General features: G+C 39.4%; 4 protein-coding genes and 1 long non-coding RNA gene across 5 annotated transcripts; 2 read left to right on the top strand and 3 right to left on the bottom strand.

Annotated features, from left to right (window-relative positions):
* Positions 1-8,481: 8,481 nt before the first annotated feature.
* Positions 8,482-9,962, bottom strand: LOC311008739 (uncharacterized protein). Its single transcript, XM_084002583.1, has 3 exons — positions 9,895-9,962; positions 9,317-9,488; positions 8,482-9,133 (listed from the first exon to the last, which is right to left on the bottom strand). Exons 1-3 carry the CDS (start codon positions 9,905-9,907, stop codon positions 8,812-8,814), a joined length of 507 nt encoding a protein of 168 aa, XP_083858709.1. The 5' UTR covers positions 9,908-9,962; the 3' UTR covers positions 8,482-8,811.
* A 3,584-nt stretch (positions 9,963-13,546) lies between these two features.
* LOC311008741 (complement C1q-like protein 4) lies at positions 13,547-14,994 on the top strand. The gene is made up of 3 exons (XM_084002585.1): positions 13,547-13,694; positions 13,807-13,935; positions 14,282-14,994. The coding sequence occupies exons 1-3, from the start codon at positions 13,682-13,684 to the stop codon at positions 14,560-14,562; spliced, it is 423 nt and encodes a 140-aa protein (XP_083858711.1). The 5' UTR covers positions 13,547-13,681; the 3' UTR covers positions 14,563-14,994.
* Positions 14,995-15,234: 240 nt separating this feature from the next.
* Positions 15,235-17,182, top strand: LOC311008732 (complement C1q tumor necrosis factor-related protein 3-like). Its single transcript, XM_084002575.1, has 3 exons — positions 15,235-15,495; positions 15,589-15,717; positions 16,707-17,182. The coding sequence occupies exons 1-3, from the start codon at positions 15,261-15,263 to the stop codon at positions 16,985-16,987; spliced, it is 645 nt and encodes a 214-aa protein (XP_083858701.1). The 5' UTR covers positions 15,235-15,260; the 3' UTR covers positions 16,988-17,182.
* On the bottom strand, positions 17,119-19,159 carry LOC311008738 (uncharacterized protein). The gene is made up of 3 exons (XM_084002582.1): positions 19,080-19,159; positions 18,502-18,673; positions 17,119-18,318 (listed from the first exon to the last, which is right to left on the bottom strand). Exons 1-3 carry the CDS (start codon positions 19,090-19,092, stop codon positions 17,997-17,999), a joined length of 507 nt encoding a protein of 168 aa, XP_083858708.1. The 5' UTR covers positions 19,093-19,159; the 3' UTR covers positions 17,119-17,996.
* Positions 19,160-23,144: 3,985 nt separating this feature from the next.
* Positions 23,145-24,463, bottom strand: LOC311008745. Its single transcript, XR_014596554.1, has 3 exons — positions 24,409-24,463; positions 24,140-24,308; positions 23,145-23,533 (listed from the first exon to the last, which is right to left on the bottom strand). It is a non-coding gene; the product is annotated as an uncharacterized lncRNA (long non-coding RNA).
* Positions 24,464-26,390: the final 1,927 nt, after the last annotated feature.

A 26,390-nucleotide genomic window follows, 5' to 3' on the forward strand; every position in this document is an offset into this window, starting at 1 on the left:
TGGCGTATAGATCACTCTGGTCAAAAAGTCCTGATGACATGATTGGTTTCCCCTTCTTAAATGGACCATTCTTGTCAAATTTTCTTTTCAGGCTCAGGAGGCGCTGTTCTGCCACACAGCGATTAATTGCTAAGATGGTATTCTCCTGTCTGAGAGGTAAGTCGATACAGTAATGGTTTCCAGTTAATGTTGTAGTACTGGTCATGATGTTCATGAACTTGACATCTTCTCTAGACATTTCAATCTGTTCCTCTGATGATCTCTCATTAAAGTCCTGATTATACCGTTTAACCAGCATTTCTTGAAGGTGTTCAACAGAGATTCGGTTTGTTGTTACAGCAGGGCAACCACGCCTACTCGCGCTGCTTCCGCCACGAAGTGGACCATTAACAACCCAACCGACCCTGGTTCTGACTGCATAGGGACCATCATCCTGGCTGTTTATCAACTCCCAAGGTTCCATAACTTTAGGGGCATCAGTTCCAATAAGCAAATCAATGCCTGCATCAATGTCGTAGAGCTTGACTTGCTTCAAATACGACCACCGATCAACATCCGCTTGTCGTGGAACATTGAGTGTAGAGACTGGCATGGTCCTCTGAGTTAAAACGTCCGGTAACTCAATGAAATCAGTCATGTCCATACCAGACACTTCAAGACCTGATAGAACATGAGCATTTACAACCTTTTTTTGACCCATTGTTCTTAACAGAATACTTGTCCTTTTACCTTTCAGGTTCAACTTCCTTGCCAAGTCTTCTGTACAGAACGTGCCGGAACTCCCTGGATCCAAGAAGGCATATGTCTGTACAGTTTTGTTACTCCTTTGGCTCTTGACTTTAACTGCTACAATAGAAAAGATGGAGTCATCTTCACAACCGGCCCCAATATGGCCACAGGTCTGAGACATTGTAGTAGTAGTAGTAGAATCACTTGGTGGGCTCAAAGATGGCTGGGCTTGTGATGAGGATGTTCCTTTATCCTGCCGCTCAATATGAAGAACTCCGGGGTGCTTTTGGTGACACACGTTGCAATCCAAACGACTCCTGCAGTCTTTGCTTGTGTGGCCTACTTTCAGGCAACCAAAACAGATTCCTTTTTCTTTGATGAAATTAATCTTGTCCCGGTGTACTTTAACTTTAAACTGTGAGCATTTATCAAGTGAATGACTACTATGTGAACAAAACAGACAGTTGTGAGTAGTGAAGGACTTGGTCTTGTTTCCTATATCCTGAGTAATGACTCCCTCTTTCACTGCAGTGACATTGGTGGCAAAACTGCTTCCTTTTTTCCTCTGCTTTAGGTGACTAGCATTGGAGGCCTTAAAGTTGGTGGATGGTAAGTCCTGAGTGTTGCCACAAAGTGGGTCTGATAGTATTCTGACCTGCTTTTCAATGAAGGCGACAAGATCAGAAAACAGGACTCTTCTTCCACTTCGCTCTTGCAGATCACAAGCAACATTTCTCCATTTTTCTCTTACTTTATAAGGAAGCTTCAGGATGATGCTCCTCATATTTGATGGTAAGTCCAGCTCCTTCATATGCATCATTTGCTCTGTTAGATTTGAGCATCCTCTGAGAAACAAGGAGAATGATTGTAATGTTTCAATGTCTTCACTTTTAACAGGTGTCCAGTTCAGAATCTTTTCCATATAAGCAGATGCAATTTTATGCTCATTTCCAAAATGTTCTGCCAGAAGACCTTTGGCCCTGTGGTATCCCTGCTCAGAAGGTAAATGTTGACAACTTTGCACTTAGTCTCTTGGTTGCCCCCTGGTGCATTGTTCAAGAAAATGCAAACAGTCGCTCCAATTGTTCGTCTTCTCCTCCACTCCATTTTCAAAAGCTCTGATGAAAGACCTGAAACGAAGAGGATCTCCATCGAACACAGGGATATTTCTTGGTGGAAGGACAGAGGACAGATTTTGCTGAACCAGTAGAGCAGTGATAGCATTTTGTCTGTGCATAATATTTACAATGTCATTCTGATAGTTGTCAGTCATGGCTTGAGCTTGAGGAGACACAGGTAATGTATGATTTCCAACAGTTTGCATCACTTGAACTGGAGCGTCAACCCTCAATAAACTCCTTTCCTCCATTTTGGTTGCTGGTCTTTGTTTAGGCTTAACAACTTGTGGTTGAGATGTATAACCAGGCACAGCTAGAGTGTTAACCATTTCATCCACTTCATCTGGAACAAAGCTGTCGGCATTGGGATTTAGTTTACCTGCTTCTTGTGAATTGTTCTTTTCAAAATAAGAGTTCATGCCATCTGACAATTGTGAGCCACACTGTGAGTTGATTTCCAGGACTTTAAGCTTTGCACTTGTTGCTGCCAATTCCGTTTCAAGCTCCAATTGTTCCTTTTCTCTCTTTAGCTTTTCCTCTTCAGCTTCTATTTGATGTTTCCGTTTTAATGCTGAAATAAGAGCCGCCTGGTCGGCCTTAGCTTTAATGCGTGCAGATGATGTTGAGGAAATCCGTGAAAGCCGAGAGTGTGACTTGACAGAAGGTCCTTTTATGCTTGACACATTAGAAGCACTGTCATCAGGGTTAATGTTGTCTATGACACTTTGATCATCAGGGGGGTCCGTATTTGGCTGCACATAAGGATGACCCATTTCAGACAGCTAGCGTTTTACCTTTTCAGTGAAATCACCATACATCGTCATTTTTGCCTTGAAATATTCATTTTGCCTCGTCACTTCATCTTGTGGCAAAGGTAAGTTAATGAAAGACTTGTGCATCTCACTTGCGTCTTGGTAATATTTCATAAACTTGGCAAGCTCAGAATTCACTGGTACAATGTTTTCATCTGATGTCATTAACGTCCGGATGTTTTCCAAACACCGTTTGGCTTGTTTGAATTTTTTACTCCTTTTTTCCTGACACATTTCCACGTAGAAACCGAAGCCTTTAGCGGTAAACTTCATGCGTCTTTTTACTGACGACGTTTCAACATCACTCGCCGTAACAGGTTTTAGCGTTTCTTCCATTCTTCAGTCGTGGATAATGCAGGTAAAAAGCAGCAAAAACAACAGCCGTGGCTTCAGGCTCAACAGATCCACTTCATTACACATGGCACTAGTGCGTAAAGTATTGCGCAATGATTACGCGCGGCATTTCAACATTGTCCATCTTCAAACTTAATGTAACTTGTACGTCTGGCTGTGAAACACTGATCTTCAAACTTCACTCGTTTGGCCGTTTTCCAATTACAGCTTGCAGTAGTATCACATACCAGTATGTTATGAAGAGACGTAGTTGTTAATCCGTGCCACGAGGATCTTTCCCGCTGATGCAGAACAGAGAGAGCGATGAATGAAACGCACCGCTCCGCTCCTCCATCCAAAGTCAACAAAGATCCCACTAGTCCAATACTGAGGGCTCCTTCCTTTTAGTCCAAGGGCGGGTTTTTTACTTTATGTAGTGGCCGTTTGTCCAGAAATCAATTTAACTTATAAGTAGGGTTGGGCATCGTTTGGATTTTACCGATTCCGATCCCGATTCCGATCCTCTGTTTCGATTCCTGTTCTAAACGATTCTCGATTCCGATTCTTTGAGGTGCAGGTCAACAGGTCCAGTGTTGCCACAGTTACTTTGAAAAGTAGTACTCTTGACTTCACTTAACTTAAATAATTGTTTGCATATTGTAATGGCAGTAACATCATGAATGAACATTTTATGAATATTGAACCGGCATTAGAGCAGCAAGGATTGGTTTTATGAAACAAATGAGCACAGTCCTAAAGTATGAGCGGCGTGATGACGAAGGGAGGGGGCGGGGCCAGCAAGCAGCGAGACATTTCTCCACTAAACACTCAAGAGAGACTCCGCTCGCATCTCAGCACAGACTGAGTTAGCAGGAGCTCCGTGAAATCGAGAACTCGTCTTGTTTATTCACACGCTGCGCCTTTTCACCGTCACCGGGCGGGACCTGCTCGTTTAATGTGGTTGTGCCATGCTGTGACTCTAAAGGTTTTTTCAAGTTTGACGTTGTATTCTTGAAAGTAGACAACATTTTGTTGTTAACACAGAGTGTACAACAAACCTTTATGTTGCCATCTTTTGCTGAGATGAAGTCGAAATAATGCTTGTATTTCCAGCTGGAAAATGCGTATCTCTCCCCCTCCATTGTTGACGTTTCTGCCGGTATAGCCGACTACACGCGACTGTCCGAAGGTGTCGGCTAACATACGTCACCCCGAGACACACGAAGAAAGCAGATCTTTTTTTTTACTGACAAAAATAGTAACGCGCCGTGTATTTGGATAAGTAACTTTAATCTGACTACTGGTTTGGCAATAGTAGTGCGTTAGACTACTCGTTACTGATCGTTCTATCGCGGAATCTCCGCACGCCGGGCGGAGTAATACAAACAAACTAGTGCGGACGTTTAAGAACCGAAAAAAAAGGATCGCAATTCCAACAGCTTCTTAACGATGCCCAACCCTACTTATAACTGATCAAATCAAAGAGGGCCACTTCGGCACCATGGGGGTGAATCGTACGCAGGCAAGAAGTCACTGTCCATTCAAAGTTCTTGGTTTCTTTTAGATGATTTATTTACCCCAAAAAACAAGCAAGCAAAACATTAAAACAAACAAATCCTGTTTCGTGTTTGCCTCTCTTGCGCTGGTAAAAAACCATGTGCCCACCCAGGTGCATTCTGGTCCTCCACCTGCGTTCATACCTATATAATCTCCGGTGCCCAGGGCTACCCAATTTACAAAGAAAACAAAAAACTAAATTAGCGAAACAAACCAATAATATTTACCTTAAATTACTAATAATAGAAAATAATGTCACAAATTGAATCAAAATAAAACTATACTAATCAAACATTATCAATAACAAACAAACAACCAAATAGCTCCAACAAGGTCAGAACCAGTTTTTTTTGTTTTTTGTTGTTACATCTGTACGGTTTCCTGTGAGGGACAAATATAACGACCCTGTGGGAAACTGTTACCATCAGTCAGAGAAGGAGATATTTCAAAGAAGCAGAGGATTTTGCATCTCTATCGACGAACAGGGTTTCAGCTAAAAATGATACGTCCTTTTATTTGCCGATGCAAATGTGCTAATCTCTCAGCTCCGATGTTCACGACGACCGCGAGCAAAGAGGCCGACTTCCTCCGGACATTTTCTACCGAACGTCACATTTCTCCGATTTACTGTAATCCTGTTTAAATGACATGTTTTCTACTTGATGAAGAGGAGAAACAAACACTTTCTTGTATTATTTTTTAAAAGAGAATAAAACCTAAACTCACTAGATAGTCTTAAGATTATTGCAATCTTGGAAAAACTATTAAGATTCTGGAAAATAAACAATTTGTACCAAAGCTGTTTGTTGTCAAAATGAAATATCCATGTTTGTGTGTGTGCAAGCATACTTTTAAATGAATGTTATTTTGCACGTATAGTAAAGGCGCGTCCTGATCGGCCGGCTACACTTACGTATCTCACGGATGCATGCAAATGTCTTCTTGATTGGACGGGAGGATCACCCGGAGAGTCCGAAGCCCCGTATGAGAACAGCAATCTTTGAGAGTGAGATACATAACACATGCAGGAGATAACGTTGCGATAGAGGTCTCTTTAATTCAATTGTGGTTTATAATTTACATTTACAGTTAGGGCATTTAGCAGACGCCTTTGTCCAAAGCAACGTACAATAAGTACATTTGTCAAAAGAAAGAAACCACAACATAACATTGCCGATAAAGTAAAAGCTAAAAAATAGAACAAGTGTTAGATCCTCGTCTGAGTAAAGTAGTAGCTGTTCAGTAAACATACATTAAGAACAACAGTGCTATGATCAAAGTGCTATAGGTAAGAACATAGAAGTACTATATATGTTTTTGTAGTGGGTCATGCTTTGCAGACTCGAGGTGAAGTCTGAACAGGTGAGTCTTGAGCCTTTTTCGGAAGATGGCAGTGACTCAGCTGTCCTGACATTAGTCGGGAGTTCGTTCTACCACTGAGGACCAGAACAGAGAAGAGTCTGGACTTTGGTGAGCAACATTTGTTTTTTGTTTTTTTTGTGATCAAATTTTTATTTTATTTTCCAAACTTTGAAAAAGACATTTTAATAACAAATACAAAACATGAAGACAGACATAAGAATGAGAAGATGAGAACTAAGAGAAACCACAATAGTAAAAAAAATAAAAAATAAAATAAATAAATTATAAAAAAATTATAATATAAGCATAAAATAACCCCCTCCCCCTCCTCCTCCCTCCTACCACCCCTGGGCCCCCCAGAACCAAAAGCTACTAGAAAATTAGGTGGCTAGATCCACTCCTTTAGTTTCCCTGCCACTGAGACCCACAGCTCAATCTCAGATTCCTTGATTGCAATCACACGAGCAGTGGACAACTCCGGTAAATAATATCAAGATATGTGAGGATCAATTCTTCACTGACAGCTTATCGGGGTGTTTCCACCTCATAGCTACTAATTTCTTAGCTGCAGTAAGGCCAGCAAAAATAAGTCTTTTCTGCTGTCCAGGTGTCGAAAACTGAGATAAATCATTCAAGAGTAAAGTTGTTATTGACACCGGAATTGTCAAAGAAAATATATTTGATAAGTGAGAAGATACGCGATTCCAAAAAATAGCGACAGGTTGGCATTGCCAGAACATGTGGAGAAATGTACCAGGAGCCTCGAGGAAACACAGGGTGCACCGGGAGTCAGCCACCAAACCCATTAAGTGCAGTCTACGTGGGGTCAGGTAAGTTCTATGAGCATAATTCATGGTGGATTTGTTGGTGGTTTGGATTACGTGAAGTCAACAAAATGTCAGACCAGACCGTGTCCCAATCAAAATCAGGTCTAAGTCCTGGAACATCACTTCTCCACTGTTTGTCTAAGAGCAGGTCCTTTCCTTGTAAGAGGACTTCAGTAAAAAAGTGTAAAAAGTAGAGATAAAGCCCCTGGAGGTTCCTCTGCTCGTAATAAGTTTGTAAAAGGGGTGTTGTTTCAGTGGCTGACCCCACGGGACTCCATAGGCCTTGAGTGCCGCCCTAAGCTGAAGATAAAAAAAGAAAGATGAGCCTGGCAGGTCATAACAGTCTTTCAGATCCTGAAATGAGCGAAGACCGGTATCATTATAAACATCCCCTAAGGTGTGAATGCCTTTTTTCTCCCACTGAGAAAAAGTAATGGGCCTCTGTCCTATCAGAATTTGGTTGTTGTTGAATATTGGGGACTCAAGATGCCATGGACAAAGAATACCACAAGATTTCTGGGAATTACGCCAAATCTGAATTACGTGTGAGATAAGAGGACCAAACCTCAGCTGACATTGTTTGATAGAATTGTGAATATAACATCCTGAAGTCTCCAAGGGGAGACCAGCTGTTCCTCTAGCACACGCCAGCAGACCGCATCCTTTGGGTTAAACCAGTTCATCAAAGATCTCAAGGAAAAAGACCAAAAGTATAATTTAAAATTTGGGACTGCCAGCCCCCCATCCAGCCTCTGAGCGACATTTGTTTGATTTCAGCGATGGTGGTACCAGCCAGCCAGCTGAAGTAGAGGAGCCAAGTGCTCGCTTCGGGGTGTGTGGCTTCACCAGTTTTTGATCAAGTGGTATAAAAGCAGCCAGAGCAGCCAGAGGAATCTCATGACAGTGGCACTGTTTATGTCCCAAGAACAACAACTTTTTACAAGAACAACAACTTATTATCTATGATTTATAATAATATAAACGTTTTTATTATTAATAAACTTGTGGAGGTCCTGGGCTGGTGTGGTTACACGTGGTCTGCGGTTGTGAGGCCGGTTGGATGTACTGCCATATTCTCTGAAACGCCTTTGGAGACGGCTTATGGTGGAGAAATGAACATTCAATGCACGAGCAACAGATCTGGTTGACATTCCTGCTGTCAGCATGCCAATTGCACGCTCCCTCAATGCTTGTGGCATCTGTGGCATTTTGCTGTGAGACAAAACTGCACATTTCAGAGTGGCCTTTTATTGTGGGCAGTATAAGGTACACCTGTGCACTAATCATGATGTCAGATCAGCATCTTGATGTGGCACACCTGTGAGGTGGGATGGATTATCTCAGCAAAGCAGAAGTGCTCACTATCACACATTTAGACTGATTTGTGAACAATGTTTGAGAGAAATGGTAATATTGTGTATCTGGAATGAATTTTAGATCTTTAAGTCCATCTCATGAAAAATGGGAGCAAAAACAAAAGTGTTGCGTTTATATTTTTGTTGAGTGTATAAAGCCACAGCAAGCAACCGGTTAGCTTAGCTTAGCATAAAGATGGGGAAACCTGCTAGCATGGGTCTTCGGAGCAGATCGAAAAGAAATGTCCGAAATATGAATCTGTTCCTTTGAACTATTCAAAACAGTCAATAAACTTTGCTAAACTCACAATTTGAAGGTCCATACGTCATTTTGTGATGCAGCTTTTAGCAGTTTATTTGCCAACATAAAAATGCAAACCAAACAGGATTTTTACTACAGCGTCACGATGTTCACAATAATTTAGAAATCTTACAAATGTGTTGAACATTACTTTAACAACAAGGGGATCATACAGAGTAACAGTAAGATCTGATATATAACATATCCAATATATATCTTGCAGAATATGTTATTTTCATCTTTATTTTCATTATTAAAAATGTTTTTTATGGTGACAAGCCCCAACTATGTGACAGAGAATATAATGTAGTTTAACAATAAAATCAGAAGCAAAAAAACAAAGCTTTCTTTAGCTGAGCTTGATGGAGGTTTGAGACTTTGGGTCGAGAATGAACCGTCCCTAAAACCTGCCAGCGTCTAAGGCTTGCAGACCTTGGCATTGTCTGGTTGTTGATTTTGTAACTTCTGGAAATGGACAGGAACACATTGGTTGTTAATGTCATCACAGGCAACAATCACTTTTTTATCGCTCTTCTTCAGATGTGTAACTTTGCAATTGTTGTCGACTCTGAGGTCATACACCCCAAAGGTTGAATCGCTGATGCACAAGTTAGTCTCTCGGTTCATCAGCTGGTGGCCTTCACTATTACAGATATTCTTAATGCCGTCCTGATCCGAGCTCTCGATGAAGGACTGGTCTGGTCTGTGCTCGACGCAGAGTCCCTTATCGCTGATGTACCTGTACAACGAGATAATTAACTGCAAAGTAAATGGCATTGATCACCTAGTTTCATGATGCTTAATGCTTTAAAGACAGCAGTAGGGTGATGTAAAAGTCAGGAATTGTATAGAAGCAATATAAAATGTTTTAATGATCTCAGTCTAATGAGAAGCCAATGAACTCTCAGACGCTTTAACTTACGTTTTCCATTCGGACACTGAGCTTCTGTTAAAGTCCTTCTGAACGATGTGTTTTCTAAGGAACTCGTTGTACATATTGTTGTTGTTGTTCTTCTGACAAGGTTTGTTGTTAAACCCATGAACAAGGGAAAGTGTGAACATGAAGGCGATGAGGAGGACGAGCTTCATCTTCTCTAGAGTGGGAGGAAGAAAAGATGAAATCCGTTGCTCTAAACTAATATGGATCGACCAGTTAATGATCAAATACTAAATAAAAAATAAAAATAGAAAATTTTATTTTTTATGCGATGACTTGACAACCATAGGCCTACAACTTAAAAATCTCAGTTTAATCTCACATAAATTTCAGGAATGTTGTTTCCATTAAAAAGCTTGTTTATAAAAAAGTCTTTTTTTCAAAATTGTTAAACAATAATCATTAATTTATTTAATGTATCACTCATTTATATGTTATTTATTTAGTTTAATTTGTCACATGAAGACAGCAAAACAAACCAGAATACAAAGTCCAATAGGACAAAAAGAGATTCTAACAATATTATGAATTAATTTTTGTTAGTGATGAAGAGGTTTCCTCACCTGCTCTGATCATCCAGTCGTGTGAATGTTGCTGTGTTCAGTCTGAGGAGGACCAAAAGTAACTCATCTAACAACCTTCCTCTCCTTTTAAATAAGGAAGGGTACTTCCTCTTTCACAGAAATATGTAGCAGCGTGAAGCCAGCACGTCAAAATTATGTCAAAATTCATACAACAAAATGCTGCAAACCGTTCGCTCAATAAAACCAAATATGGAAAACCAACAGAAAAATAACTGAATCGGCTAAATTTATTGAGCATCTCATTGCAAGTTTTCTTATTGTGATACAAGAAGAGTTTAACATTTTCATGACTTGTTTTGTATAAATTTGGTCAAGAAACGTCATCAAAAGAGTTTAAATGTAACACAGGGTGTGTTATTAAAGCATTGGAATTGTTAAACGGGTTGAAACTTACAAATAGGAACAAAAAAGCTTTTTTGAAGTTATATATTCTGTCAAATGTGTGTTTATGTTAATGTTGCTTCATACACACAATCTGGTGTCCATCTGCCAGACACGTCTAAAGAGATAAACAATCAAACACCGACTCGTTTTTTTTTATGTCTAGTCACAATGAAGCAACAATAATCCATAAAGAACACTCATTACCGTTATAGCAAGTAGGAGAAAATACAATAAGGAGAAATGGGTCTGTACTTTATGATTGAGTATTCAGTAGAAAAATGTAAGAGGTTTTGTGTAGTATTAGTTAAATAGTACCATTTCATTCTTAAAAGAAAAAAACAACTGTAATCTCATCATGAATTTCACTTTTGTGTGCGAATAGTCACTGTGGGATAGACTTGATGCAAAAAAAAAGACACATACGTGCCAAGTCAGTGTGGGTGAGACTTATTAAGACTTAAAAATAAATTAATAAATATATCAAATATACATGTCCAGATCCTTTACTTGAGTAAAAGTATCAGTGGATTAACATAAAATTAACACAATATGTTTTTAACGTCCCGTACAAAAACGGAAAGTAAGAAGTTTTTACGTGATTTGCCTATTTTGTCACATAAGACGTATGAGGTGGGGTGAGAAGGGTTATTATGTTTTATTTAATGGGTTATTTAGTTTGTCAACAAAGAAACCTGAAGCATAAACCTGGGTAAACATTCAAATTTTAATCATTTTATAAAAGGTATAAATTGCTTGGGTCAAATAGATCCAGAGGATAACAGATGTCAAAACATGTTGAGGGTAACAGGAGGGTTAAGGTTCAAAACATGTTTAATAAAAAGGGGGTATCGGATTGTGTCCATTGGTGAAATGTGACATTTTCCCCAATTAAGGCAGCGGCATTGTTAAAGGATTATGTAAAAAAAAAAATAATAATAATAAAAAATGGAAATATAAGCAAGAGGCTTCTGGCTGCCCCCAGGCATGTAAAAAGAAAAGAAAATGATGGCAGTGAAGTAGATCCCAACAAAAGTAAAGGATTAATAAACTCTCTCTAAAGTCTTTATGAACTTGCAGTGTTGTATTAACGTCACAGTCTGATGTGATTGTTTTATTCTTTTATTTATTTTTTTTTTTTACCAAACCAGTGAAGAATAAAAATTAAAAACAGAAATATTCCCCAAATGTAAGTTCTATTCATATACTCTCACTTCATATGGTGAAAACAGGTTGTAATGCCGAAAGATCTACCACTGAGGGAAGGGCAGTTGGTTTTCTTGCGGGACTTCAGTGCAAGAGGGCCCCACAAGACTCGGGATAGGTGGAACTCGGTGAGGTATCAAGTGTTGAGGGCACCTGCAGAAGGTGGCTCGGTGTATACAATCATGCCAGTGGACAACTAGTCATAATTTTCATTTCAGATATCCAAAATGAAAAACTATTCCAGATATCCAGAATGTAATTTTGAATATCCAAAAATACATTGTGACTTGTAGAAATGTCGTTATGGATATCCACAATTCGTATTATGACTAGTAGAAATGTAGTTTCAGATATCTACAATTAGAATTGTGACTAGGAACAATACAATTGCAGATATCCACAAATGTATTGTTGATATCTGTTGACAGGTAGACAGGACGCCATTTTAAAACATTTTAAATTATGACTAGTAACAATTGGATTGAAGATATCTGAAATGGGAGTTTTTCCTAGTAAGAATTCAATTGCAGATATCCAGAATGTTCATTCTAGATATCCAGAATGTAATTGTGGATATCTGAAATTGAAAGCCCAATACACATGAATGGCAAAAGTGACGTCATTTGTCCTAGGAAGAATGTCATTGTGGATATCTGAAATGTTCTTTTTGACTAGGAAGAATTTAATTACAGATATCTGCAATACATATCCAGTTTAGCTATTAAATGGTAAAAAGGCCACTTATACTTTTTAAGGATTTTTAGATATCTTAAATTTAGTTTTGACTAGTACAATCAAAGTTGTAGATATCTTAAAATATCATTTTTACTAGTAAGAATGTATTGTGGATATTTTTAATTACCATTTCTCCCAGTCAAAATTCAGACCTACAAACTCTGGAGAAGTGAAAAAGGTGACAACATGCAAAACTAAAACCCTCTTCATTCACTTCTACTACCCTGGTTGACATAAAAAAGGTGACTGTAGCCAAAAGGTGACCAGTTTGCAGGTGTGAAAATTACATTTTGACTGGGAGAAATGCTATTATGAATATCTAAAATATAATTACAGATAGTAGTGTGGTTCGATTAAATGTTAAAACGGCTTGCCATACGCGGCAAACTCTAGGCTCGTTCGACTTGATGTAGCCGCCTGCAGCGCGCCACCTAACGTGATGTATTGTGGGTTGAAAGCGATGCATGATGGCTAGAATTTGTGTCCGACTTAGCAGCCGACTGCAAAGACGTCACAGGGTCGCGACCATATCACGTGACCCAAAACATCGCGAGAACAAGTTTTTAAGAGGCGCTTCTTGCGGCGCTTGGCAGCGCGGTGAACGGTGGCTACAACCGGCTTGTCCACACCTCCGCTACAGCGGAATGGTTCTCATTGGTTAAAAGTTCAATGACGTGTGTTCAGGATCGCACTCGGCGGCCACCTTGTGGTGAAATGATACTTTTTATTTTGGTCGCATTGATCTCATGGCTTGATCTAAAGTTCCGTGCATTGTGTTGTGAGTAGGCCTATTATATGTGAGGTCTGGTTAATACAAACATAGACTGATAATACAAATATACTGGGAAAAATAATGCCTTCCACATGTTGCCTTGCGTGTGTGTGTGTGCATGTATGTATATATGTATGTGTGTGTGTGTGTGTGTGTGTGTGTAATATATATATATATATAAATAAAACATATCCTCTTTGGTTTGCTGCAGTGTTCTATCGCTTGAGCACTATAGTCACGTTGACTTTGTTGTCCGACTAGACGGCGTTTGGCTGCCGTCTCTTTTAGAGCCCGCCCCCTCAGACACCTGCAGCTCTCGTCGGCGTGATAAGTCAAGTCAAGCCAAGCCAAGCCCATCCCGAACGAGCCTTCTGAACCACTTTCCGAAGCAGTCACGTGGTACAGCCGGGCAGCGAGGCTTCGGACGTCATCATTTTTGGCCCCTCCCCTAAATCATCATTTTTTTTTTTGGCCCCTCCCCTAAATGAAGCAAGCCTCGATACGCGCTTCGCGGAAACGCCCCCTCCATTACTCGACACACGCTTCGAAGCCTCGGCGCATCTCGTAACATCACTACTTCGCCATCATGTGTGAACAAGTGACGGAGTTGAACGCCCTGAAAGAAAAACTGGTCCAACCAGGCTGAAGGACAGCGAAAATCTGATCGCGGAGATGAGGGACAAAGGTAAAGCCTGCCAACACAACTTGATTGGTTTCAAAGAGGCGAATCGGAAAAAAAATGATGTGTGAATTGTTGGGGGATGCCAAACGTTTCTGGGGGTGTTTGTGCTTTGCGTAGAGAGAAAAGGTGATGTTCAGCGCGGAGGCTGGAGCAAGGGGAGACATCGGACCTTTCAACACAGAGACGTCGCTCGTCTACGCAAAAGTGATCACGAACGTTGGAAACGCCTACAGTCAATCCACAGGTAGGGGCCACACGGTCTTGTTTACTCTATTTGGTTATGAGTGTTGTGAAGTATTTCTTATTAAACATGGCTGAACACACATGGAGGGAATCCAAACGTACATCCGGCCAAAAAATCATTCAAATACACAGAACTTTATTTGACAACAACCAAATATGTCAGGATGATTTATTGGGGGAAATGCGGGTAATAATCAAACCGCCACTTATCTATGAAGGTGATGCTGTGAGACGAGCCAGAGAAAGCTCTACATGGGGAAAAAAGTACTTTCGATTTCATTCACAAGAAAATAAACCCATAAAAATGCGACCCACACCCTCTCGTCCCCCCTCCCTCTCCTCCACAGGTATCTTTACGGCGCCTGTCGCAGGTGTTTACTACTTTACGATCTTCCATCACGCCGGGGGAAAATCCGGGACTAAGCTGTCCCTCTACATGAACAACCAGTGCGTGGCTGTGACGCAGAATCACCCAGGGGTCCACGAGACGCCTCGCAATGGCGGAAACGCCGTGTTTCTGCAGCTGCAACAAGGCGCCCAGGTGTACGTGCGCATTGCGGAAAACGGCACCGTTTATGGATCGAACTACCACACAACTTTCAGTGGTTTTTTGGTCAGTCAAATGTGAGAACGGATGACTGCCGCAGTAATTTACAATGAAAAAATTATAAAAAATAACATTTAAAATAATGATTTTGATTATGACCTCGAGACTTCAGTTTCTCTGTGTTTCAATTCAGAGAAGCTGAGAGCTTTTATTGTGAAATTTAACTAAAGAACAAGAGATAAAAAATAAAATTTGTTTAATGATTTATGTTTTGAGGTCAGTTTTTTTTTTTATTGTGTAATGACTTTTGAAGATTTGAGTTTAATGTTCTGATGTTTGAAACCTTAAAAACGTAACAAAATATGATTAATTCTGGACATGAACTGTGTGTTTTGGATGAACATTCAGCCCGTTATCTCATCATATCATATCAGTAAACTCTGCACTGTTTATGTCCCGTAAGTGTAAGATAAGGTAACATGAAATAAAATTGTGGTTCATAATTTAAAAGCATTCAAATTCTACTTTTATTTCTTAAGTTATTTGCCACAACACATCCTGAAACAAGAATCTCAGCAAAAAGTTGCCCAAACACACTGCAGGATCAGTGAACGACAGAGACACATTTGTGTGTACTTTCCTCTGGATATCAAAGGTCAACTGATTGCCAGGAAAATGTAGTTTGTGATTGCACAAGTTGGGAACGTTATAAATTAACAGGTTGTCTTGAAACAACATAAAAGCCAGAGGGATCACATCGCCGATCAGTCGATCTCCAAATGATTGGCATGATGAAGTTCAATGTTTTGTTGTTGGCGTCGCTGTTCTGGGGCTCGATTCCGGCCCAGGATGTCGGTAAAGACCCCGAAACGACAGAGAACGGCGAAATGCAGTCGTGCTTTCCCGACATGTGCAACTTCCTGAAAGAGTTTGGTGCCATGAGAGAAAAACTGGGAGCGATGGAAACCAGGCTGACGGAAAGCGAAAGGCAGATTGCTGAACTGAAGAGCAAAGGTGAACCTCTGATGGATTGAAATACTTCCGCAAGGAATTCTTGCTTGTGATGAAATAAACAAAAACTCTTTTTTTCCTCGTTTGTTCTCACAGAAGGAACCACGGTGGCATTCAGTGCAGCGACGGGAGGAAGCGCACACATCGGACCCTTCCAGACGGACACAACTATAATCTACAGAACGGTGATCACGAACATCGGCAACGCCTACAGTCCACATACCGGTATGTCCGGCTGGACGTTTTTTTATGATCTAGATAGAACGGAATAAAATAGGTTGAAAACACTGAGGGGGGAATCGTATTAAAGGGCCCATATAGACGGACAGCGCTGCCTCCGGTCGGACGGACCCCGGGGGCGTGTCCAACAGCGCCGTGCACGACAGTCTCTTGCGTTTCATTTTTAATGACAATGTGCCGGCTACGGTCCGTGCTAGCTTGTATGTGTGTGCTAATCACTTCACATCGGACTGCTTCAGTAATGAGGGCCAGTACAAATCTGGCTTTGCCTTGATACTGACCCTCGTAAAAGGATCTGTCCCAAACATATGGGACCAGCAACTTCACCTGAGACACATATGAGCCATAGCCATACATCCACGTAAACATTGGCACATGCTACCGCTAGGGTAAGTGGCATCGTCTCCGTGGCTCTCCTGTCGGCGAGGACAGACGGAGCTCATTAGCATTTAAAGGTGCAGGCACAGAAACAGCCTGTTCGCAGCAGAGCTCATTTGAGCAACTTTTAGACAGCTGAAATTCAGGAACACGGATGGGTTTGGGGCAATGTATATCGAAAACAGTGTTGTTGGACCTCTGACAGCTGTGTGGAATTGATGAAAAACAGTATAATATGGGACCTTTAAATTCATTTTCCAGACATTTACTGGAGGTCCATATTACTTTTCATTAATTTTTACCAGATTAGCTGATATATTTCCCTTTTCTCTTTGTTTTCTTGTTTTACCTCATGATCTGACAACTGACTAGTTTTAGTCAGGGACTCTTTTTCTCATTTCTAATCTTATATTTGAAACCACTTCTAGAGTCGTCCTCATTGCATACACAACCTCTTTAAAGAACAATAATGTGTCACCTGCAAATATGCCCAGGGCTTTTATTGTGAAAGGTAAGAAGGGGGAGAATTAAAGGCCTTGAATCTTCTATTCCAATGTGATCCAGCTGGGTTAAAGAATAAATGTGGTTTCCGACAGGTATCTTTGCTGCACCTGCTACCGGTGTTTACTTCTTCACCTTCCATTATCATGCCGGAGGAACACACCGAGTGAGCCTAGCCCTCATCAAGAACAACACCGTTGTCGTGACCGCCTACGACCACAGTACATCGAACGACGGGGCTGATAACGGCGGCAACGCGGCGTTCGTGCAGCTGCAGCAAGGGGACCAGGTGTTTGTGCGCTTAGGTGCAAGTACGCATGTTTGGGGAGACAGTGCCATCACCACTTTCAGCGGCTTTTTGGTCAGCCAGGTCTGAGAAATATAGGATATATATATATATATATATATATATATATATATATATGTGGTTATAGGGTATACCCACCTATCAGCCAGAAAGCCATTGGAATATATAGGAGAGTAAATTCCGCTAAACGCTACACACTGTACAGTGAGGCAGGAACTAACTTGTTATGTATCATAACAAAACCTGTTTGTATTTGTATATGTTTACTTTTTTATGTGTTTTTTTCCCCCGATTAAAACTAAAATGTGAAAGCGTATCTTTTTTTTGTTGCAGATGCTTATTCGTATACTACTTTCTTACGTGTTGGAGGAAGCAATACGGCAACGTTGTTTCTCTACAAGAACAACAACTTATTATCTACGATTTATAATAATAATAATAAAAACTTTTTTTCCCTCTCAAATGCTAAAATACGCTTCACTCTTGATATGAAGCCACAGCTAGCAACCGGTTAGCTTAGCTTACCATAAAGATGAAGAAACCTGCTAGCATGACTCTTCGGAGCAGATTGAAAAGTAATTTCTGAAATATCAAACTGTTCCATTGAACTATTCAAAACAATCAACGAACTTTGCTAAACTCACAATTTGAAGGTCCATACGTCATTTTGTGATGCAGCTTTAAGCAGTTTATTTGCCAACATAAAAATGCGAACCAAACAGGATTTTTACTACAGTGTCACGATGTTCACAATAATTTAGAAATCGTACAAATGTGTTGAACATTACTTTAACAACAAGGGGATCATACAGAGTAACAGTAAGATCTGATATATAACATTTCCAATATATATCTTTACTAAATGTCTCAGTGTAATCGTACAGAATATGTTATTTTCATCCTTATTTTCATTACTCAAATTTTTTTTCATGCTGACAAGCCTCAGCTATGTGACAGAGAATATAATGTAGTTTAACAATAAAATCAGAAGCAAAAAAACGAAGCTTTCTTTAACTGAGCTTGATGGAGGTTTGAGACTTTGGGTCAATAATGAACCGTCCCTAAAACCTGCCAGCCTCTAAGGCTTGCAGACCTTGGCATTGTCTGGTTGTTGATTTTGTAACTTCTGGAAATGGACAGGAACACATTGGTTGTTAATGTCATCACAAGCAACAATCACTTTTTTATCGCTCTTCTTCAGATGTGTAACTTTGCAATTGTTGTCGACTCTGAGGTCATACACCCCAAAGGTTGAATCGCTGATGCACAAGTTAGTCTGTCGGTTCTTCAGCTGGTGGCCTTCGCTGTTACAGATATTCTTAATGCCGTCCTGATCCGAGCTCTCGATGAAGGACTGGTCTGGTCTGTGCTCGACGCAGAGTCCCTTATCGTTGATGTACCTGTACAACGAGATCATTAACTACAAAGTAAATGGCATCGATCACCTAGTTTCATGACGCTTAATGCTTTAAAGACAGCAGTAGGGTGATGTAAAAGTCAGGAATTGTATAGAAGCAATATAAAATGTTTTAATGATCTCAGTCTAATGAGAAGCCAATGAACTCTCAGACGCTTTAACTTACGTTTCCCATTCGGACTTCAAACTTCTGTCAAAGACCTTCTGAACGATGTGTTTTCTAAGGAACTCGTTGTACATATTGTTGTTGTTGTTCTTCTGACAAGGTTTGTTGTTGAACCCGTGAACAAGGGAAAGTGTGAACATGAAGGCGATGAGGAGGACGAGCTTCATCTTCTCTAGAGTGGGAGGAAGAAAAGATGAAATCTGTTGCTCTTAACTAATATGGATCGACCAGTTAATGATCAAATACTAGTAAAAAAATAAAAATAGAAAATTATATTTTTTATGCGATGACTTGACAACCATAGGCCTACAACTTAAAAATCTCAGTTTAATCTCACATAAATTTCAGGAATGTTGTTTCCATTAAAAAGCTTGTTTATAAAAAAGTATTTTTTTCAAAATTGTTAAACAATAATCATTAATTTATTTAATGTATCACTCATTTATATGTTATTTATTTAGTTTAATTTGTCACATGAAGACAGCAAAACAAACCAGAATACAAAGTCCAATAGGACAAAAAGAGATTCTAATAATATTATGAATTCATTTTTGTTATTGATGAAGAGGTTTCCTCACCTGCTCTGATCATCCAGTCGTGTGAATGTTGCTGTGTTCAGTCTGAGGAGGACCAAAAGTAACTCATCTAACAACCTTCCTCCCCTTTTAAATAAGGAAGGGTACTTCCTCTTTCACAGAAATATGTAGCAGTGTGAAGCCAGCACGTCAAAATGATGTCAAAATTCATACAACAAAATGCTGCAAACCGTTCGCTCAATAAAACCAAATATGGAAAACCAACAGAAAAATAACTGAATCGGCTAAATTTATTGAGCAGCTCATTGCAAGTTTTCTTATTGTGATACAAGAAGAGTTTAACATTTTCATGACTTGTTGTGTATAAATTTGGTCAAGAAACGTCATCAAAAGAGTTTAAACGCAACACAGGGTGTGTTATTAAAGCATTGGATTTGTTAAACGGGTTGAAACGTACAAATAGGAACAAAAAAGCTTTTTTGAAATTATATATTCTGTCAAATGTGTGTTTATGTTAATGTTGCTTCATACAGACAATCTGCTGTCCATCTGCCCGACACTTCTAAACAGATATACAGTCGAACAATGACTCGTTTGTTTCATGTCTAGTCACAATGAAGCAAGAATAAACTATAAAGAACACTCATTACCGTTATAGCAAGTAGGAGAAGATACAATAAGGAGAAATGGGTCTGTACTTTATGATTGAGTACCCTGAAAACTGCAAGAGGTTTTGTGTAGTATTAGTTACTGAATAGTACCATTTCATTCTGAAAAGAAAAAACAACCGTAATCTCATCATAAATGAATTTCACTTTTGTGTGCGAATAGTCACTGTGGGATAGACTTGATGAAAAAAAAAAAAAAAAAAAAAAGAAACCCCACATTCATGCCAAGTCAGTGTGGGTGAGACTTAGTAAGACTTGTAAGTAAATAAATATATAAAATATACAAATCCAGATCCTTTACTTGAGTAAAAGTATCAGTGGATTAACATGAAATTAACACAATATGCTTTTTACGTGCCGTACACTCTTTGGACGCATTTGAAAAATAGTTAATTTACAAAAAATGGAAAGTAAGAGGTTTTTAACGTGATTTGCCTATTTTGTCACATAATAAGTATTCTGCATCTATAAAGGGGTGAGAAGGGGGGGTTCTGTTTTATTTAATGGGTTATTTAGGTTGTCAACAAAGAAACCCGAGCATAAACCGGGTAAACATTCAAATTTTAATCATTTTATAAAAGGTATAAATTGCTTGGGTCAAATAGACCCAGAGGATAGCAGATGCTAAAACATGTTGAGGGTAACAGGAGGGTTAAGGTTCAAAACATGTTTAATAAAAAGGGGGTATCGGATTGTGTCCATTGATGAAATGTGACATTTCCCCCAATTAAGACAGAAGCGTTGTTTAAGGATTATGTAGAAAATAATAATAATAATAATAAAAAATGGAAATGTAAGTAGGAGGCTTCTGGTTGCCCCCAGGAATGTAAAAAAAGAAAGAAAATGATGGCATTTAAGTAGATCCCAACAAAATCTATGTTAAGGAATAATAAACTCTCTCTAAAGTCTTTATCAACTGGTTCAAAAACATACGTTTTCACATTTGAGTTTAGTAGATGTGTACTGATGGGTAATGGCACAATGATACAAATGATCAAAAACATTGATTGATGCAGCTTTAAGCAGTTTATTTACCAATAATTATTGTTGTGTGGTATGTGATCCTGTCTGCAACCAAATTGCCCATTTGGGACAAACAAATAAACTGAACTGAACTGATCATACAGAGTAACAGCAAGATCTAACATATCCAATATATATCTTTACTAAATGTAACTCGTGTTCTCCGTGTAATCATGCAGAATATGTTATTTTCATCTTTATTTTCATTACTCAAAATGTTTTTTAGGCTGACAAGCCTCAACTATGTGACAGAGAATATAATGTAGTTTAACAATAAAATCATAAGCAAAAAAACAAAGCTTTCTTTAGCTGAGCTTGATGGAGGTTTGAGACTTTGGGTCAATAATGAGCCTGACAACTGGGATCCAGTATCAACTAACCCTCCCTAAAACCTGCCAGCGTCTAAGGCTTGCAGACTTGGGCATTGTCTGGTTGTTGATTTCCGTATTTGTGCAATTGGACAGGAACACATTGGTTGGCAATGACATTACAACCAACAATCACTTTTTTATCACTGTCCACCAGACTTGTAACTTTGCAATTGTTGGTTTTGACGACTACGAGGTCATACACCCCGAAGGTTGAATCGCTGATGCACAAGTCACTCTGTTGGTTCTTCAGCGGGTGGCCTTCGCCGTCACAGATATTCTTAATGCTGGCCAGATCCGAGCTCTCGAGGAAGGACTGCGTTCCTCCGCGGCAGCGTCCGCCACTGTTGATGTACCTGTACAACGAGATCATTAACTACAAAGTAAATGGCATCGATCACCTAGTTTCATGATGCTTAATGCTTTAAAGACAGCAGTAGGGTGATGTAAAAGTCAGGAATTTGTATAGAAGCAATATAAAATGTTGACTGAGTAGAAACAGAATTTGTATGATCTCAGTCTATGATTATCTGGCTCCATCCTTGCTTAATCTGGGTGTAACCGGAAACTTAACCAATCTTGCATACATACATGTTATTAACCAACACATTTGACAGTTTGCTTTTATCATCATCCGTCCAAAATCACCCTATAATGAGTTGTTTTTCTACGTGTAGCAAATGGCAGTTATTAAGCAAGCGTCTCAGTCATCCCTTTCATTTGTTTTGTTACTTTAATATACGATTTTGATGTTTGATTAATACACACATAAACGTATATGTTTTGTTCCTTTAATAAATGATTATGTTGTTTGATTAATACATAGTATAGCTTGTATATTTTGTTCCTTTAAAGCATGATTATTATATTTAATGCAAGCAGAGTATATCATCCAAATGAATATAACATTTTTATTAAAAGCAGAGGATGTAGGCTAAATGAATATAACAGTGGCCAATGAACTCTCAGACCCTTTAACTCACGTTTCCCATTCAGTCATCAAACGTCTGTCAAAGATGTCCTGAACGATGTGATTTTTAAGGAACTCGTTGTACTTATTGTTGTCGTTGTTCCCCTGACAAGGATGGTTGACCCCGTGAACAAGGGAAAGTGTGAACATGATGGCGATGAGGAGGACGAGCTTCATCTTCTCTAGAGTGGGAGGAAGAAAGGATGAAAGTTCAATAGGACAAAAAGAGATTCTAATAATATAATGAATTCATTTTTGTTAGTGATGAAGAGGTTTCCTCACCTGGGGCCCGTTTCACAAAGCAGGTTCAACAAACTCTGAACCTAACCCTGAACTCTGAGTTGAACAACTCTGATATGGGCAACTCTGAGTTTTCAGTTTCAGAACAGCGGTTTTGAATTAGTTCAGTCAACTCTTAGTATGTAAACTCTGAGTTACGCGCCTGCCAACACTATAAAGCCATCATCAATGGAGCTCCGATACTACGATTCACCATGGCAACCGGGAGAGCGTTATTAGATTTTACTGAGTGTTTATGTAGAAAACGAGCTCATCCTGAGAAAGAGGAGCAACGTAACTGCAGCAAAGTAGCGATAGTTGGCGTGGCAGACATTTACGGCCCGATGTAATGTGTATAACTGAATGAAACAGTCGATTGGTCTAACGGTAATATGTCTTTATTTTCAGCCTTGCAGAGCAACACTGTGGTGTAACGGTTAGCAACGCTGCCCACGATGCAGGCGACAGGGGTTCAACTTCCGTAGTTCACCAAGTAGCGCACTGAATGAATTATCATTTTCATTGGGTGTGATCCCCCCAGGCACAAAAAGAAAGTGGCGTCAGTTGAAAATTAAGCATAAGAATATTGCGCAAATACATTGACTAAGGCATATGATTTTAATCATATTTCACATATTAAACAGTAAATATAAGCAGGTATTTCAACACAGAAATGTACCTAAACATTTCATGAATCTCCCGTTGGCAAAAACACTACCTCCGCAAAGAATCTGGTTGCGGATTATGTCCGCGATATGAAATGTTGAAAATGTCGGAGAATATTGTTTAGATAAGACTTTGGGTCAATAATGAGCCTGACAACTGGGATCCAGTATCAACTAACCCTCCCTAAAACCTGCCAGCGTCTAAGGCTTGCAGACTTGGTCATTGTCTGGTTGTTGATTTCCGTACTTGTGCAAATGGACAGGAACACATTGGTTGGCAATGACATTACAACCAACAATCACTTTTTTATCGCTGTCCACCAGACTTGTAACTTTGCAATTGTTGGTTTTGACGACTACGAGGTCATACACCCCGAAGGTTGAATCGCTGATGCACAAGTCACTCTGTTGGTTCTTCAGCGGGTGGCCTTCGCCGTCACAGATATTCTTAATGCTGGCCAGATCCGAGCTCTCGAGGAAGGACTGCGTTCCTCCGCGGCAGCGTCCGCCACTGTTGATGTACCTGTACAACGAGATCATTAACTACAAAGTACATCGATCACCTAGTTTCATGATGCTTAATGCTTTAAAGAAGGCAATAGGGTGATGTAAAAGTCAGGAATTTGTATGGAAGCAATATAAAATGTTGACTGAGTAGAAACAGAATTTGTATGATCTCAGTCTATGATTATCTGGCTCCATCCTTGCTTAATCTGGGTGTAACCGGAAACTTAACCAATCTTGCATACATACATGTTATTAACCAACACATTTGACAGTCATCTGTCCAAAATCACCCTATAAGGAGTTGTTTTTCTACGTGTAGCAAATGGCAGTTATTAAGCAAGCGTCTCAGTCATCCCTTTCATTTGTTTTGTTACTTTAATATACGATTTTGATGTTTGATACACACATAAACGTATATGTTTTGTTCCTTTAATAAATGATTATGTTGTTTGATTAATACATGAGTATAGCTTGTATATTTTGTTCCTTTAAAGCATGATTATTATATTTAATGCAAGCAGAGTATATCATCCAAATGAATATAACATTTTTATTAAAAGCAGAGGATGAAGGCTAAATGAATATAACAGTGGCCAATGAACTCTCAGACCCTTTAACTCACGTTTCCCATTCAGTCATCAAACGTCTGTCAAAGATCTCCTGAACGATGTGATTTTTAAGGAACTCGTTGTACTTATTGTTGTCGTTGTTCCCCTGACAAGGATGGTTGACCCCGTGAACAAGGGAAAGTGTGAACATGATGGCGATGAGGAGGACGAGCTTCATCTGCTCTAGAGTGGGAGGAAGAAAGGATGAAAGTCCAATAGGACAAAAAGAGATTCTAATAATATAATGAATTCATTTTTGTTAGTGATGAAGAGGTTTCCTCACCTGCTCTGATCAGCCAGTCGTGTGAATGTTGCTGTGTTCAGTCTGAGGAGGACCAAAACCAACTGATCTAACAACCTTCCTCCCCTTTTATTTCTTTCACAGAAATATGTAGCAGCGTGAAGCCAGCATGTCTAAATTATGTCAAAATTCATACAACAAAATGCTGCAAACCGTTCGCTCAATAAAACCAAATATGGAAACCCTTGAAAGTCTGTAAATATAACAGGGCACATGCATGCAGTATTCAGTGGTGTGACAACAACATTGGATTTGGAATTTAACCCATTTGACATAATTTTGTACGTCTTTGATTTATTTTGAATTCACCAACAGAAAAATAACTGAATCGGCTAAATTTATTGAGCATCTCATTGCAAGTTTTCTGATTGTGATACAAGAAGAGTTTAACATTTTCATGACTTGTTTTGTTTAAATTTGGTCAAGAAACATCATCAAAAGAGTTTAAATGCAACACAGGGTGTGTTATTAAAGCATTGGAATTGTTAAACGGGTTGAAACTTAAAAATAGGAACAAAAAAGCTTTTTTGAAATTATATATTCTGTCAAATGTGTGTTTATGTTAATGTTGCTTCATACACACAATCTGCTGTCCATCTGCCAGACACTTCTAAAGAGATATACAGTCGAACAATGACTCGTTTGTTTCATGTCTGGTCACAATGAAGCAAGAATAAACCATAAAGAACACTCATTACCATTACAGCAAGTAGGAGAAAATACAATAAGGAGAAATGGGTCTGTACTTTATGTTTATTCATATATGATACAGGCTGCAGTAGAACACAAGTGCTCAGGTAAGGAAGAAGAAAAAGTAAATTATTTCCATTCATTACCCTGAAAACTGTAAGAGGTTTAGTTACCAAATAGTACCATTTCATTCTTAAAAGAGAAAACAACAACCGTAATCTCATCATAAATGAATTTCACTTTTGTGTGCGAAGAGTCACTGTGGGATAGACTTGATGCAAAAAAAACAAACAAACAAAAAAAAACACATACGTGCCAAGTCAGTGTGGGTGAGACTTAGTAAGACTTGTAAGAACATGCAATAAATAAATAAATATAAAAGTATCAGTGGATTAACATGAAATTAACACAATATGTTTTTAACATCCCGTACACTCTTTGGACGCATTTAAAAAAAAGTTAAAGGTCCCATATTATGAAAAACAGGTTTTCTCTGGTCTCTACACCTATAAACTGGTCCTCCCTGAGCCTGTCAACTCCCAGAATGAGGAAAACAAGCATCTCCAGCATGGTCTCTGCAGCCCACCCTCTGGTACAACGGAGCTCCTCCAGGTTGTTCAGATTCAGCTCCTTTTGTTACGTAACGAAAGGAGTCATTTGCATAGGCTGAACTCCTCTGATGATAGGACATATCCGAGAGGGGGCGTTTCGCAACACAGCGCGGACCGCCCAAGCGAGCGCAGCCCGACCGACAGCGCCGTGATTGGCGGTCCAAGTCTGGTCTCTTGCGTTTCATTTTTAATGACAATGTGCCGGCTAAGGTTCGTGTTAGCTTGTATGTGTGTGCTAACCACTTCACATCGGACTGCTTCAGTAACGAGGGTCAGTACAAATGGGCTTTGGGAGGGAATTCATGGCATGGATAAACCTATTATATAAAGAGCCCAGCTCCAAAGTAAGAGTTAATGGTCATTGTTCTAATTTTGTCAGGATAGAATGAGGGGTGAGACAGGGAGATTCATTGTCACCCATCTTATTTGCTCTTAGTATTGAACCTCTGGGAGAGGCGATACACCAAAATGTACAAATTCAAGGGATAATGGATGAAGGAGGTTCAATTCATAAGATAGTTCTGTTCGCAGATGATATTTTGCTTTTTGAAAAAAAATCCACTTTCTTCCGTCCCTGCACTTATGAATTGCTTACATGAATATGGGTCAGTGTCTGGATACAAAATTAACAAAAATAATCAGAAGCCATTGTTGGGGTTGTAG

This window comes from Eutrigla gurnardus (genome assembly GCF_963514095.1).
Source record: "Eutrigla gurnardus genome assembly, chromosome: 23".
NCBI lineage: Eukaryota > Metazoa > Chordata > Actinopteri > Perciformes > Triglidae > Eutrigla > Eutrigla gurnardus.